The 15,126-nt window shown below is 41.8% G+C and overlaps 1 protein-coding gene across 1 annotated transcript in view; it reads right to left on the bottom strand.

Moving 5' to 3' along the window:
* The window catches only part of LOC120053189 (A disintegrin and metalloproteinase with thrombospondin motifs 20-like), a 147,730-nt gene that overhangs the window by 22,901 nt on the left and 109,703 nt on the right, over positions 1–15,126 (bottom strand). Inside the window, exons 24-28 of the mRNA XM_039000350.1 lie at positions 14,861–15,025; positions 14,426–14,689; positions 13,916–14,077; positions 13,273–13,449; positions 698–871 (exon numbers count right to left, since the gene is read on the bottom strand). Of these exons, the coding sequence (XP_038856278.1) occupies positions 698–871; positions 13,273–13,449; positions 13,916–14,077; positions 14,426–14,689; positions 14,861–15,025 (942 nt within the window). The remainder of the gene's footprint in view (positions 1–697; positions 872–13,272; positions 13,450–13,915; positions 14,078–14,425; positions 14,690–14,860; positions 15,026–15,126) is intronic.

The raw sequence follows: 15,126 nt of genomic DNA, 5'->3' as shown, positions 1-15,126 counted from the left end.
AAATTTGACTCTCAAAACAAAAATGACTTTTTGCAAATCCAATGTATTTTTCATATAGATTCCACGTTACAAACAGTTGACAAATGACATTTAAACAACGTTGATTCAACAAGTTTGTGCCCAGTGGGATCTGTCTGTCTGTAGAAAGTAGGTACCTTCTTGCATTTGTGATTTTTTTTTAGAAGTGTCAGTTGCATGTTAAAACTTTTGTCCAGCATGCTGCATTGGTGCAGTAAAATGCACCCAAAAGGCACTGGGCAACTAGCCACTGCTGTTTGAAAAGAGTGCAAGAAATGTAAAGGAACTGGCATGATAACTAGTCAAACCCAGGAGAGAGAGCGAAAGCACAGCACAAGCTTCACTGAATTCCCATAACATTTCCTCTCACAAGTATACAAGTATGGTGCATTGCATAAACAGTTATGTAAATGTAGCCTGTGGTGTTTAACTCACATCGGAAGGACATTTGGTACAAGAGTATATAAACTGCTCAGTGATTGGACAGGTGCTCAGTGTGTACAGTACTGTATATGTTCTACATCTGGGGACACTGGGAAGCCCTTGACTGTGTTTGCGTTGGCATCCCAGCTGCTAGAGGTGACTGTTAGCATTAGAGAGTGGCGGGTGGTGTGGTCCCCCCAAGGGGCCTGGGGGTATTTTGAGAGTGTGTGGGGACGGGGTGGTGAATGACACATACCTTGCTCCACCTGTTGGCCTTCCAGCTGGGGCATCCCTGGGCTCGGCAGGCCTTCTGTGTCCGGGGACGTGACAGATGAATGCAGTGCTCTTCCTCTATTTGGGTTTGGTTCTGGTTTTGGTAAACACAGGTTATCTCCCGCTGCTTGGTCCCCCGGCCACAGCTCACAGAACACTAGAGAGACAGAGAGGGAGATAAAACAAAATGGAGACAGTGAGTGCAGAGATTCTAGTGAATGCCTTTTCCAACAACACTTTTTGAAACCATGCTTATACCCGCTGCTCAAGTTCTGCGAAAGTACAACATGTCAATCAGTTTAGAACTTTATATGAATGAAGAGAGACAAAGTACTTAACCATCCAATGTGCTGTTTTGTGTTGCGCATTGAGAGCCTGCTTGTAATGATTTGATGGTTAATGGTTTCAATGGTCACGGTTAGCCCACTGCTTAGCTTACTCCTGAGGAGGTTCCCTCTGTACCACATGAAAGAGTAGTGAGCCAAATGAAATTGTCTAAAAGAGTATAAAAACCACAAGATTTATTTTAGACATACTGTATTGATTTCTAACAAAAGCTGGTACTTTTTTAGGTTTGGACAACAGGAGCTGTGGGCATAGGATGTGAAGAATGACTTCTTTTTCCACTAATGGAGGAGAAGCATTCAAGCACTCAGAGAGACACGTTTGTGCAACACTTGGTGAGTTCACTCTGCTAGAGTACCCATTTGAACCATTTAAACAGAGAGGCACCTCCTGCTATCTTCTCTTCTTTACTGTGGTGAGGGCAGTGCTTGAGTTGACACCGCACACAGATACAGTATATAATACACATTGTAATTACAAAGGCATTTTAAACACAGGGCTCAGCCCAGCTGACTAGGAGACTTCAAAGCTGCCCTGCGTTGACTGACTGATCCTAAACATGGCAGTTTCTTATACCCGCTGCACGCTCACTCAAAAATGATAACACTGCTCCCTCCACTTCAGACAGGAACGGAGACAGGCAGAAATTTACAGTAGGGGCGATAGAGGGGGTGTTAGCCCCTCCTTACTGCTGTCATTGAAGTAGAAAAAAATAGGAAAATAAAAAAGAGCAGGAGGAAGAAAGGAAACCACAGCCATACAGGCAGTGCTACGGGCTGTGCTACGGGCAGTGCTCCTCAGCTGAACTGTATCTGCTGCCTGTTTAACAGTGGGGAGAAGACATTATTAGGCGGCGTGCTCCTCCCTCTCCACAGCCAGGCAGCCTTATCTGTCAGCCATTAGTTAATCAAGGCTGGTAACGTAAAAGTAGAGCAGAAAACTGGCACAGCGCGTGGGGCCAAAGGACAACCTCTGAGAGCTGAGCTGAGCAGAGCAGGAGGAGGGCAAGGACCCGGGAACCGACCAACTCCTCCACTCTAAACTCTACTACCAGGCTAGGCTGCTGCCTCACTCTACTCAACACTGGATCAGGTAAGTCAACTCTCCTCTTACTACGCTTCAACTGCTCAATTGCCTTTCCCATGAATAGCTGCTGGTCTTCTAACTAACATACTGAGGACAAAAGATTATGATTTTCATTTGGAGAATTTAGTAAATGAGTAAATAAATGAGTAAATAAATATGACTAATGAAGGGTTACAGGCTGGTAATGCATGTTACTACAGTAAATACTACAGTGTGGGGATCTCTAACATAATATACATGGGGGGGAAAGACTCAAGGTCACATTCACAGAAAATGTATATGGGGATTACAAACACTTAGCCACTTAAATGTATCCATTTACTGTACTGTAAGTCACACTGGATAAAAGTATATTCTAAGTTGCATATACATGTATTATTACTATTAAAACTTTGTTGAAAAAATATATATATACAAGCCGCATGAAAAATGACTTTCTCTCGAGACAGATTTGCTCTCCCAAGTTGTAACAGCAATTCATTTAACATGATTAGGTGGGTTAATTCTAGTATCAGCCAGTGAATTTCATCTGGAAATAATATGGATTACTTTAGAAGATGGAAATAAATTGTTGCCTGAAAGCCACCCCAGTAACACGGTTTTGTTTAACAAAGTTGTTCAACCAGAACGGGAGATGTATTACAGTACACAGAAAGAGATAAGCGATGTTTGGCCGTTTACTGCATTGTGCTAACAGCTAAGCAGCTTGTGCTTTTTATTCTTCTTTCCACTGCATTCCTGCTTTGCTAGTGTTTCAGGGTTCTGGGACAGTTCACTTCATTTATTGCCAGACCAAATCCAGCTAATTCATGTTTATTCTCTGTGCTATAAAGACCATACTATAAAACAGCTTGTTGCGCTTGTAGGTAAATAGACATGGAGCTGGCTTTTTTCATTTAAATGATTACAAATATTGATACTTAAATGGACTTTGGTAGACTATACTGAAATGTGAGATGCATCAAGAATATTGACAGGTTATGTCTTTTTTCTATTTCCATGCTATTCATAAGATCATGTCTTTGTCTAGGCATGGCAGGCTGCAATTGTATGATGACAGCCGCCCATTCCATCGCAGAGAACAGGTAAGCCAATGGACACATGGAAGCGTTTAGGCATAGAGAGACCACGCTATTTGGTAACTTATGAGACCATGGAATGACCTGTAGTTCAGCCAATGCGACTACGCCTCAGCATATGCCACTTCAACAGAAAGAACACAGAAATCCCCATAGAACAACTCACTTTCAATTGATAGTTCACTTGGAATGTTTGTCAGATGTTTTCAAACCTTAAAAGGCACTGTCTTATTTCTTTAGTACCTATGTTTCTGGAGCAAGAACAAACTCACGATTGTGTGAAGGTTGTCCAGAATATTATACTCTGTACTAGCAAACTAATACTCATATACTATGTATAGAAATTGTCAACAGCTTCAAAAAAAGATGATCAAAGTCATATTGAAGATAATCTAGGTTTATGATCCTCCTAACAACTCAATATGTACTCATTTTCCAACGACCAAGTGATATTAGTGAACAAGATACACTGATAGATTTTATTATAGCTTATTACTCTGATGTTGTTCCACTGATATTATTTCAGTTCATTACACTGATTATTACACTGATGTTATTACACCTTTATCAGTGTCAATGAGGGGAAAACATGTAAGAAGATGTTTGCAAAGCTCAGAGAGTGAGGGAGGCTAAGACATATGGCCAGAGAGCGGGATACTGCCGTATCACGGGATGCTTTTTCTGTTCAAGGTCCTGTTTTGCAAGAACGTTTCAAAGGCAGAAGTCAAAACAACACATGCTGCCGACGTGGAAAAAGCTGGTAAGAGCAGAGCATCGTGGGGCGGAGGAATGTCAGAGTCATAGATCTTTCATCCTCAAGGCCAAAATAGCCACACACATGCCTGATCATCTCCATGCATGGGAAGAAACGATAAGCAACACCTCATATTAGCACTAATACAGTCCAGTCCAACCCTGGCCAACGTGGTCCAAATCTGGCATCCAGACATCAGTGGCCAAAGATATATCGTTAGACAATTACTACACGAGTAAGTAGGCGGTATTAACTGAAATTAATTGGTATTAACTCGCAAATAGGATTTCCTCACAAAAGAGTTGGTACAAACCAATGTCATAAGTATATTTAGGTACCGAAGGTAAAAAATAGGGACATTTCTTATTGGCGTCACCATGGAGTTTATTGTAAGGGTAATGATGATTGAAAAGGATATTGCAACGTCTAAATAATTATTGGTCTGTGTTAACAAAGTTGACAAAATGTTCACTACAAGAGCTTAAGGCTGCTTGTGATGGAAAATGAAAGCAGTCGACTAAACTCAACTGTGTAGTTGGTGCCAAACAATCCTAAAAGGGCATATTAAGTTTCCCCAACAGGATTCTCTTTTTAAGTCAACACCACTCAGAAAAGATGAACTGAGCAACCATAAGTCAACTTTCGGGAATGACAAAAACAACCAGTTTTTCTACCTGTCCAAACATTCAGCTGGAACCAAGATCCATTTCCATGTCCCACTCCAGAAAAACTCCATTGGTGCTTCATTGAGTACAATGCTGTTGTCTCATAAAGCTATGCCAGACCAGGAAAGTGAACCTGATCTAGAACAGCAGAACTAAAAAGACGGAACAATGCATGAGATTCTAAAGTGACCTTTTGGCCCAGGATTTCCAAGAGCTTCCAAGAGTCCCTATTCCTGGCAAATTCCATCCATCCAAATTCCATCTTCTTCTTACTCAACACCACTTCACTGTTAAGCTGTCAAGACCCAAACTCTAGTGTCATTTATCCTAGTGACGAGTTCACAACCAAAGCCAAAGACATGGTGTTCTTTAAAATAAATAAATAAAATCAAATGTTATTTGTCACATGCTTCGTAAACAACAAGTGTAGACTAACAGTGAAATGCTTACCTACGGGCCCTTCCCATCAATGCAGAGAAAAATGATAGAAAAAAATGATAACACGAGGAATAAATACACAACGAGTAACGATAACTTGGCTATATACATGGGGTACAGCTAATGTTTGTCTTTCGGCAATGTTCATCCTGGGTTCCCATAATAGAATTGCATCGTAAGACACCAACGACCTTGACCGTGGCCTTGTGATCCAACCAAAAAGCTACAGTGGACTCCAAAAGTGGTGTTAAACCTTGAGAATAACTGTGTCCTTAACAGTAGAAGTAGAAGGAAAACAAGTTATTAGGTAAAAGCATTGACTACAAAGTCAAAGGCAACTATAATTCCTTGGCTTCCAGCACATCAGATATAATATTTGCCCACCAATGACTGCCTCACGTAGCCACACTGTATATTTTCAGATCCTAGACGGGTGTCAAACATACGGGCCGGTTGAGTATATACTATATTTTTTAATAGGATTATATCATTATTCTATCATTATACTGAGTGGCGCAGCGGTTTAAGGCCCTGCATCGCAGTGCTAGAGGCGTCTCTACAGACCCAGGTTTGATCCCGGCTGTGATCCGGAGTCCCTTAGGGCGTTGCACAATTGGCCCAGTGTCGTCCAGGTTAGGGGAGGGTTTTGCCGGGGCAGGCCGTCATTGTAAATAAGAATTTGTTCTTAACTGACTTGCCTGGTTAAATATATACAGTATATAGTTTTTTAAATTTGATACTTTAAAATGACAAAAAGCAAATCCAAACTGTGTAGAAATAATACAGTTCCTTGACTGTGTCCAGCTCGCTAATAATAATAACCCAAATGAAAACAAGACAGTCAGGGAGCATAGAAAATTCAAAAAACAATGGATAGATTACAATAAAAAAAAATTGATGGCGAGGAAATATAACCAATATTCAGTGCGGCCCTCCAGACCTCATTGACAAAATGAGTTTGTGCTTGCAATTTACTCTGGCGGATCTGACACTGGAGGATGATATAAGAGGACTGAACATTGCGTGATGTAAACGGCGGTGTCGTTTAATCACAAAAGGATGGGAGGGAGACGTTGGGGCTGAATATGAGTACTGTAGGCTCAGACATTGACTTGCTGGAATGTCTTCACCATCTGTGAACCAGCGGCCCTAAAGCTCTGAGAGACAGATGCGCAAGTAGAAACAGACCTGTAGAAACAGACCTACCATTAGCCAGGTAGCTAATGTGGAACGTGCAATACAGGACCCACATCAGTAAAGGTAGAGCCTGGAAGTCTTCATATAAAGAGTAATATACTGACGTCTATTGCACTGCTAACTGACGCCACACCAGAAAGCAGCGGTGTAGGGTGTCTTGGTAAGATGTGAGGTAAAAAGTGATAAGCTCTACTTTCTAGGGAGATATGCTATTTTGAGTGGGTTATCACGTTCTTCTAGGGCATCCTCAAACTCTTTCCCACTGAACCAAGTTTGGGGATAATTTTTTTTTGAGACAAATATGAAGAGTTTGTACAGTCCAACTACCAAGGCACATCAACATGATAGCCACCAACAAGCCCCAACATGAATAATCTCCAGTAGAGACGAGGAGAGAGGAACATGCATTGAAGTCCCATTTCAGAGAGGATTCACCCCATAAGCTTTAGAGACCTTTCTCTCAGATGCGTTGCAATGCCAGTTGAGGACCTGTTCCCAATCATTGGACGAGCCAGGGAAAGCCTAGTTTAAACGCTTCCAGATCTCTACTTATTTTATCCCCCTGCATCCATCCCCAGCTGTAGCGCCGGCGAAACAAAAATCTGCCTAAACTAGTCTCTTCCCCTCTCTCAATCTTTTCCCCACTCTCTCTCCCCTTGCTCTGCTCTGTATCCAGTTTCTTTGTGGTCGCGAGTCAACTCCTGCCATTTTATGTCATCACCCTCTGTCACTGAGACTGCATTAGTGGCTATGTCTAAACGAGGCTTTAATGTACAGGACTAGGCCACAAAGAGCCAAATATATATCAAACTTTGAAGTTTGACATCAACCGTGCTTGATCGCAGATGTCTATATAGGCAGGAGGGTTCACTGGTTTAGATGAAAGACTCTCCATTGCTGACACTTAATATTTATGTTCCATATGTACTATATAAATATCTTGTCTAGTTCTCTCTCAGTCAAACGTTAAGAAATGTGTGTGTTTTGTTGGGCAATCTGGGATAAAAACAAATCAATCTTTGTATACAAGCCATGTCTTTTCTCTGTCATTTGTTTCTATTGAGGCATGGCAGCATTATTTCATTGCTCTCTAAATTGCAAGAAATTGCAAGAAATAAATCTTGGACACATCAATGTTGATGGAGAGCATGCTAATATTACAGTTGTTTTTTAATCAAATCCTGGGACAAAAACAAATTACTTTGATTTAAAACAGACAGGAAATGTAATAATGAAAAAAAAAGAGACTTATTTTGATATATGTTTTGGCTGTACTCCATGTTTTCCAACTGTTTGGCCTTTCGATACAGACTTTGTTGCTGCTGTCAAAGCTATACTTCTGTCCAAAGATGTTGATGCCTCAGATAACATCTCGAAGCAGAATCTGGTTTGGTGCCTCCAAAGGCTTAACCCTCCGAACATGCCAAACCTACAAGTATACTGACCAATACAACTCATCAATTGCATAATTTGGTTTGGTTTAACATTGAATAAACCACCACTAACAGGGACCAAATGTAACATTAGCATCCTGCTCTGGTTTCCAACCTATGACAAGAACCATGCTTGAAGAACTGAGACTGAGGGAACCTCCAAGTCTCCAAGTTCTAGCTAGCTCCAGTTGATCAGTGCTAGACCGGCATATGGGCTGGATCAGAAAACACAAGCTCAATGATGTTACTACCATCTGACCCCAGGGTGACAGGTTTAGGGAATTTGCCTCAGGCCAAAGTCAAATATGTTTATGTTGTGGATTTCATTTTAACAAATTGTTGGTTAGTGCTGCTTCACCCCAAAAATGTTTGCAGCTGTTTTTAAAGCAGTCATCATTACTTAATGATGTTACCATTGTTGCTATATCTATTTTGTGTGGAACTTTACTGCTCCCAAACTGTGTTTGTATAACAAAATCTGTGCAATAAATGTCAATTATTTTCTGTCTTTGGTGAGTTATTCTCTTTGGAATCAGTTAATGCTTACATAGCTTGATTGCTATATTGGACAAACCCTGACTGAAGAATGCCACAAGATACCCTAATCATCTCACCAGGTAAGTCCATGACACAAGATTCAACCCATATAACTGCCACTTGAGAAAGCAAATCCCTTTGTGAAACATGCCAACATACAGTACAGTGCATTAGGAAAGTATTCAGACCCCTTGACTTCTTGCACATTTTGTTACATTACAGCCTTATTCTAAAATTGATTAAAAAAAATCTTCATCAATCTACACACAATACCCCATAATGACAAAGCGAAAACAGGTTTTTAGACATTTTAGCAAATTTATTAAAGAAACAGAAATACCTTATTTACATAAGTATTCACTGACTAGGTAAACCCCTTTCCTTTCCTTTCCTTTCCTTTCCTTTCCTATTCAGACCCTTTGCTATGAGACTCGAAATTGAGCTCAGGTGCATCCGGTTTCCATTGATCATCCTTGAGATGTTTCTACAACTTGATTGGAGTCCACCTGTGTTAAATTCAATTGATTGGACATGATTTGGGAAAAGCACACACCTGTATATATAAGGTCCCACAGCAAAAACCAAGCCATGAGGTTGACGGAATTGTCAGTAGAGCTCCGAGACAGGATTGTTTCGAGGCACAGATCTGGGGAAGGGTACCAAAACATTTCTGCATCATTGAAGGTCCCCAAGAACACAGTGGCTTCCATCATTCTTAAATGGAATACGTTTGAAACCACTAAGACTCTTTCTAGAGCTAGCCGCCCGGCCAAACTGAGCAATCGGGAGAGAAGGGCCTTGGTCAGGGAGGTGACCAAGAACACGATGGTCCCTCTGACAGAGCTCCAGAGTTCCTCTGTGGAGATGGGAGAACCTTCCAGAAGGACAACCATCTCTGCAGCACTCCACCAATCAGGCCTTCATTGTAGAGTGACCAGACGGAAGCCACTCCTCAGTAAAAGGCACATGACAGCCTGCTTGTAGTTTGCCAAAAGGCACCTAAAGGACTCTCAGACCATTAGAAACAAGATTCTCTGGTCTGATGAAACCAAGATTGAACTCTTTGGCCTGAATGCCAAGCGTAATTTCTGGCGGAAACCTGGCACCATGCCTACAGTGAAGCAGGGGATGTTTTTCAGCAGCAGGGACTGGGAGACTAGTCAGGATCGAGGGAAAGATGAACGGAGCAAAGTACAGAGAGATCCTTGATGAAACCCTGCTCCAGAGCGCTCAGGACCTCAGACTAGAGCGAAGGTTCACCTTCCAACAGGACAACAACCCCAAGCACACAGCCAAAACAATGCAGGAGTGGCTTCAGGACAAGTCTCTGAATGTCCTTGAGTGGCCCAGCCAGAGCACGGACTTGAACCTGATCGAACATCTCTGGAGAGACCTGAAAATAGCTGCGCAGCGACGCTCCCCATCCAATCTGACAGAGCTTGAGAGGATCTGCAGAGAAGAATGGGAGAAACTCCCCAAATACAGGTGTGCCAAGCTTGTTGCTTCAACAAAGTACTGAGTCATTTATTTTTGGTATTGGCTCTGCTTATTTTATTTGTCCTGTTGAAATTATCTCCTCTATTTGGAAGCATGATATAATACAACAGAAAAGAGGCAGAAATGAATCCATCAACAATATTGTATGAACATAATTTTGGGGGATTTCGATTTGGGACCTCTTCAAATATAACAAACTTGCCAACATTGATTAATACCAATTATTCTTGTAATAAAACACAATACTCTGTTGGTTTCCAGCGAAAGGCATTACGGAGATAGCCCTATTACTACAATTGTAAACAGATGTATGTGCCAGCCTGTGCCAAAGTTGGAGTATGTTTTCTCTTGAGTGTTTGCAAAATAAAATGATTAAAAAAACATCATAACAATATGAAGAAAGCCTGCAGTCTGTTTTACATTATATTTTGTGTGGTTTTAATTTATGCTGTTTATGCTATTTTATAAAGCACACTTTTATGCTATTCTAAAATACTCAGATTGCTGGTTTTAGATTAGCTGGATAGAGACATGAGGAGTAACTGCAAGGGTATATATTTTTTCTGTATCAACAAATATTGCAGGTATTATATATTGTGTACCAAATTCTATAGGGATATAATTAAACCGAAACAGTTATCTTGAAGTTTGTGTCTGAAGTTAGTTTGACCTGTGTACAACTTTTGGGCGATGGTTCAGCATTTAGGATGTGGGCCTTTATGTCTCGATAACTTTTGCTCAGTGTAGTTTATATTTTAGACAGTATTTGGTATAAACCCCAAAAAATACAGAGCACATATGATGCTATTTCCTGTACTGTGATGAAAGTAAATGTTCAACAATATGACTTTGAAGTTATGGAGCAAATGTCATTGCCAAAGAATACAACACTTTCCAAATATTACAGCATGATGCCACATTGAAAAACAACACACATTTCACAATCTTTGTTTCTTTAATATTTTTTACAGTGGGAAAAGATATTTCAACATTCTTATGTATTTTTGAATGTGAACTAAATAAATAGAAAAAGATTAACATTTGAACAAAAAAACTTTAAGCAATGCACTGTTGCCCCACAGCACAATCACTGAGCACCTTGGGTAAAAAAGTTGGAGACGCGAAGGGCGACTGGGCTGGCGAGGCTAAGGAGGAGTCTTGGATGAAGTGAATGTCTTGGGACAGACGGAGACAAAGGAATGTGGAAGAGGAGGAAGAAGACAAGAGAGAGAGCCCAGAGTGGACCTCACAGGAGACCTTACGGTCAACACAAACAAAGAGCCATTTTGGTAACACTTCACCTGAACTATGTGTCAGGAAGACTGCACCTTGATGTCACACATGTCATGACACTTTGGGAAAGCATGTTTCACGTACTAGTGTTTTTCATGCTGTCGAAGGATATAATATAATATATGTTGACTGGCTTGCTATCCATCAAGCAAGATGTAGTAGTTAGTAATGAAATGTTTTGAAATGTATGGATCAGTTATGGGATGCCAGGTCAGGTTTTTGACAGGTCAGGTTTATGACAGGTCAGGTTTATGACAGCATTACGAAGGTTATGACAGATAGTTCAACCCAAGTGTTACATGTATCTAAACTGAAACAAATACAACATTCAAGCTGCAACAATGAATCAACTATTGTAAACAAAAAAAATACCTTTTATTTGAAAAAATCCTTCAGAAATATAGAAACTGGCCCAAGAAAAAAGTGAAACAGCAACAAATGACTACAGTATCATAAAAGAGAGGTATTTGTGTGCTTCAGTTGGTACGAGATTAGCGGATGCCAATTCAGTTTTATCTTCTGAGCAGACTTTCAGATGAAAAGCACATTGGAAGTAAATCTACTGTGAAATGGTAGAGCTTTAAAAATTGGATTGCATAATTTGACATTTGTACACCATATTAGACGGATTTATCTTGATTATACGGCATGTAACATAAGCTATACATCAGGTATGACCTGTGAATAAGTTCAATAATACAACTTTACAGTGCCTCTTGTACTTGACTGTTATGTCAATCTGTTTAGAGCACCTACAGCCAATTTATCAGAGGCAAAGACAAAAGGGCTCTAATTCGCTGACTTCTGAAAAAATGGCAGACTGGTGTTTCTATAGAAACCCCACTGTAAACATCATTTTGATGTAAACTTCTCTTGTACTATAGTGCAGTTTTACAGTAGAGACAAAGGGCCCACCATGCAAGACAAATATTGAAACCACTTGTGCCACTATGACCAACTAACACACTAACGACAAGACAGAAAAATTACAACACGTACTGGTGAGGATGAGAGTATATTGTGAGGTTGAATGTTTTGCCAAACAGTAATCCCTGTACAATGTTCAGTTCTGTGATACCAGAAGTGTAGAAGGTGTGTGCCTGGCCTTTGTAGCTACTACTGTACATGACTTTCTGCGCCCAATATTTGCCTTGCATAGGCATTATAGCTTTTTTCCTACAGTAACAGTATGTGTCTAAGCATTTCAAATATCTACCATTTCAAATTCAACCCTAAAATACAGTGTTATATCTAGACTATCTATAGTATTCTATAGTTACTGTTTTTTATTATTTTGTATTTATAATTCATTGGCAGTTATTTAAAACTTTAGAAGTCCACCTTGTTACATGAGGGCTACATAGGGATGATAGAACTGTGAAAAGATCTAGAATATAATATTCTAAGAGGGATGGCACCATTTTGAAAACTGCATTTAACGTTTAATTCATGAGTCTTAAAAAAAAAAATCATAATTTTAAAAATAGTAACAAAACATACTGTCGTTTTGAAAGTACTTTCCTCTGTACAAACTGTCATTATTCATGAGACGCAAGAGATCCAACCAAAAGCACCAGTAAAATATTAAATATCATATTCAGTTATGAAACCTAGCCGCTAAAAATAAAATCATACTGTACAAAGATACATACACAAAATACAGTAACAGTAATTTGTTGCTGTTTGATAAAGGTAACTCTTATACACAAATATACACTTGTGTACTTTCAGTTACAGGGAGAGACAGAAATCACAAAAAACGTTTACTTCACGCTTCACATATGAAATAAATATATTTTGAGTTACTCACTCGCCTCTGCAAATATATGGCATTGTTGGACAACATTGTCCTTCTAATTTATAGTTTTCATTTGGAGTCTAAGTTCCAAATGGGAACCGTGTGTTTCTGATGATTCCCAATGTGGAGCAGCATTCCTGTGTGTGCTCTTTTCCCCCTTGTTTCTAATCAGCACCATGCCACTCCAGGGCCCAGTGTGGGCGGGCCGGGGCTATCCTAACCTAGCGCTGACACTAGTGCTCCATTGACTCTCCTACAGATAGGCTAAAACAGTTAGCTAGCCGCTAGCCTCTAGCTGCTAGTGGATGGGCCAGAAGTACACTCCCTGTAATTTAAGCACACCCCCAAGTCTACTCACGGCTTATGGTGACACGCCCCAGTGAAGGAGGAAGTTAAGGAGGAGGAGAAGTTATGGGAAGAGGAAGTACTATCGTACCGGCTTCCATGGTCGGCGGTGCCAGGATGTGCTGCCCGGGCACAGGTACAGGCTGCACTGCTCCATGTCAGGAGGCTTATCCAGGACGTCACAGTTGTGGTCGTTGAGTCTCTGTCCGTTGGGCCGCTCGCACACCACCTGGCGCGTCCTCCTGCCTCCGCCACACGTCTGGGTGCACTGAGAGTGGAGAAGAGAAGAGGGGGTCACTTAGTATTTAGCAAGACTTTTGAGGTAAAGTCAGGCTACTTGGTACAGTATCTCAATAGTTCTTCTTTCAGTGCGGGAGTAGATGAACAAGAGGTGCAGAGGAAAGGAAGCCACTTTAGACTATTGAAATGCATGCCCAGGAGTCTGAAATGGGTATCTGTAGTTTAGTAGTGGACTATATTGTTGTAGCTTTAACAGAGGCAGATCTGTTTAAGGATGTGCATAGTCCCTGTAGTGCCTGTGTACTGACCTCTCGGGAGAGGCTATACAGACACGCCTGGTGCCCAAATTGATGATGTATGTCGCACAGCGAGAGTCGAGTGGAGACTCGGTTCAGTCAGATTCGGTTCAGTCAGTCGTCTCAACTCGTCTCTCAGATGCGCGACATACGTCATCAATTTGGGCACCAGGCGTGTCCGTATAGCCTCTCCCTCACCTCTCCCCAGATGCCGTAGTTCCACAGAGGGCAGGGTCCTGAGTCGCAGCTCTTGGACTCTGCAGGTTTGACCCTCTGGTCACAGTGGCTGGTGCTGCGACCCTCCGCATCCTGACACACAACCACCCTCCTCTGGAAGCCCCCTGCACACGTACTGGAGCACTACGGAGGGGCACAGAGTGTGTTACAGAGGGAAACACACACACACAACTCTGTACACAGCCTATACACTACCTTACCAGCTGCAATCTAGTCATATCCTTACTATCTGTCCGAGTGAATACAGTGAGAGATCACTATGTGAGGAACAGCAGAAATGCAGTCAGACAATTAGGTGAGGGAGAGAGCAGTGCATGGAGATGGTATCATAGTCCCAGAAGTTTTTCTTGACCACGTGGAACATCATGACCCCCCCCGAACCCCCCGGCCATATTGCCTACAACTAGGGGTCTAGGTGTTTTCCCTGGTCAGGTGAGTGTAAAATCTCTGGCACCATGGTACTGTACATACTCCTCCCCAGGGTCCCGTCCTCCACTGGTTGTCTGCCGAGGGAACGTTCCAACTGCTGTGGCCCGGGTGGCTGGCAGGGTTGTGGGGGCTGTAGGGCTGGTCATTGGGCCTCTGGTGGTACACGGAGGGGCAGGGGGTGGCTGTACACTCATGCTCTGTGCTGGGCCTCTCGTCCTGGTCGCAGAATGACTCATCCACCTGGTGGTGGTAGTTACTGCATTCCACCTGCCTGGTGGCCCGGCCCACACCACACGTCACTGAACACTGGGGAAAAAATAGACACAAGGTCATATCACTGAACACTGGGCAGAGAACATAGCAAAATAACTTTAATAAGTGATGCATTATTTTAGTAGTAATGGCATAATAGCTACTCATACATATTTATACTTATAAAAGTAATGGGGTTAAAAAATGACAACAACTGTAACATACAGGAGACCACTCCCAGGAACTCCACTGGCCACACGAGCTGAAGCAGGCTGAGGATTCTGGGGGCCGGGGCAGATGAGCACAGTAGGACTCGTCTGCCACTCCACCCTGGGCGTCCCGACAGCTGACATAGCGGGCACGCTTCCCCTTCCCACAGGAGACAGAGCACTGAGACAGACACACAGAGGAACCCACACACATTCAAGATTAGAGTTACAGTGTGTCACACTTACATATAAAGCACTTTACATGAACTCATACTGGCTGAT

This window comes from Salvelinus namaycush, chromosome 9, assembly GCF_016432855.1.
Source record: "Salvelinus namaycush isolate Seneca chromosome 9, SaNama_1.0, whole genome shotgun sequence".
Taxonomy (NCBI): domain Eukaryota; kingdom Metazoa; phylum Chordata; class Actinopteri; order Salmoniformes; family Salmonidae; genus Salvelinus; species Salvelinus namaycush.
Note: the sequence above shows the minus strand (reverse complement) of the source record. Positions and strands in the feature narration are given on the sequence as shown.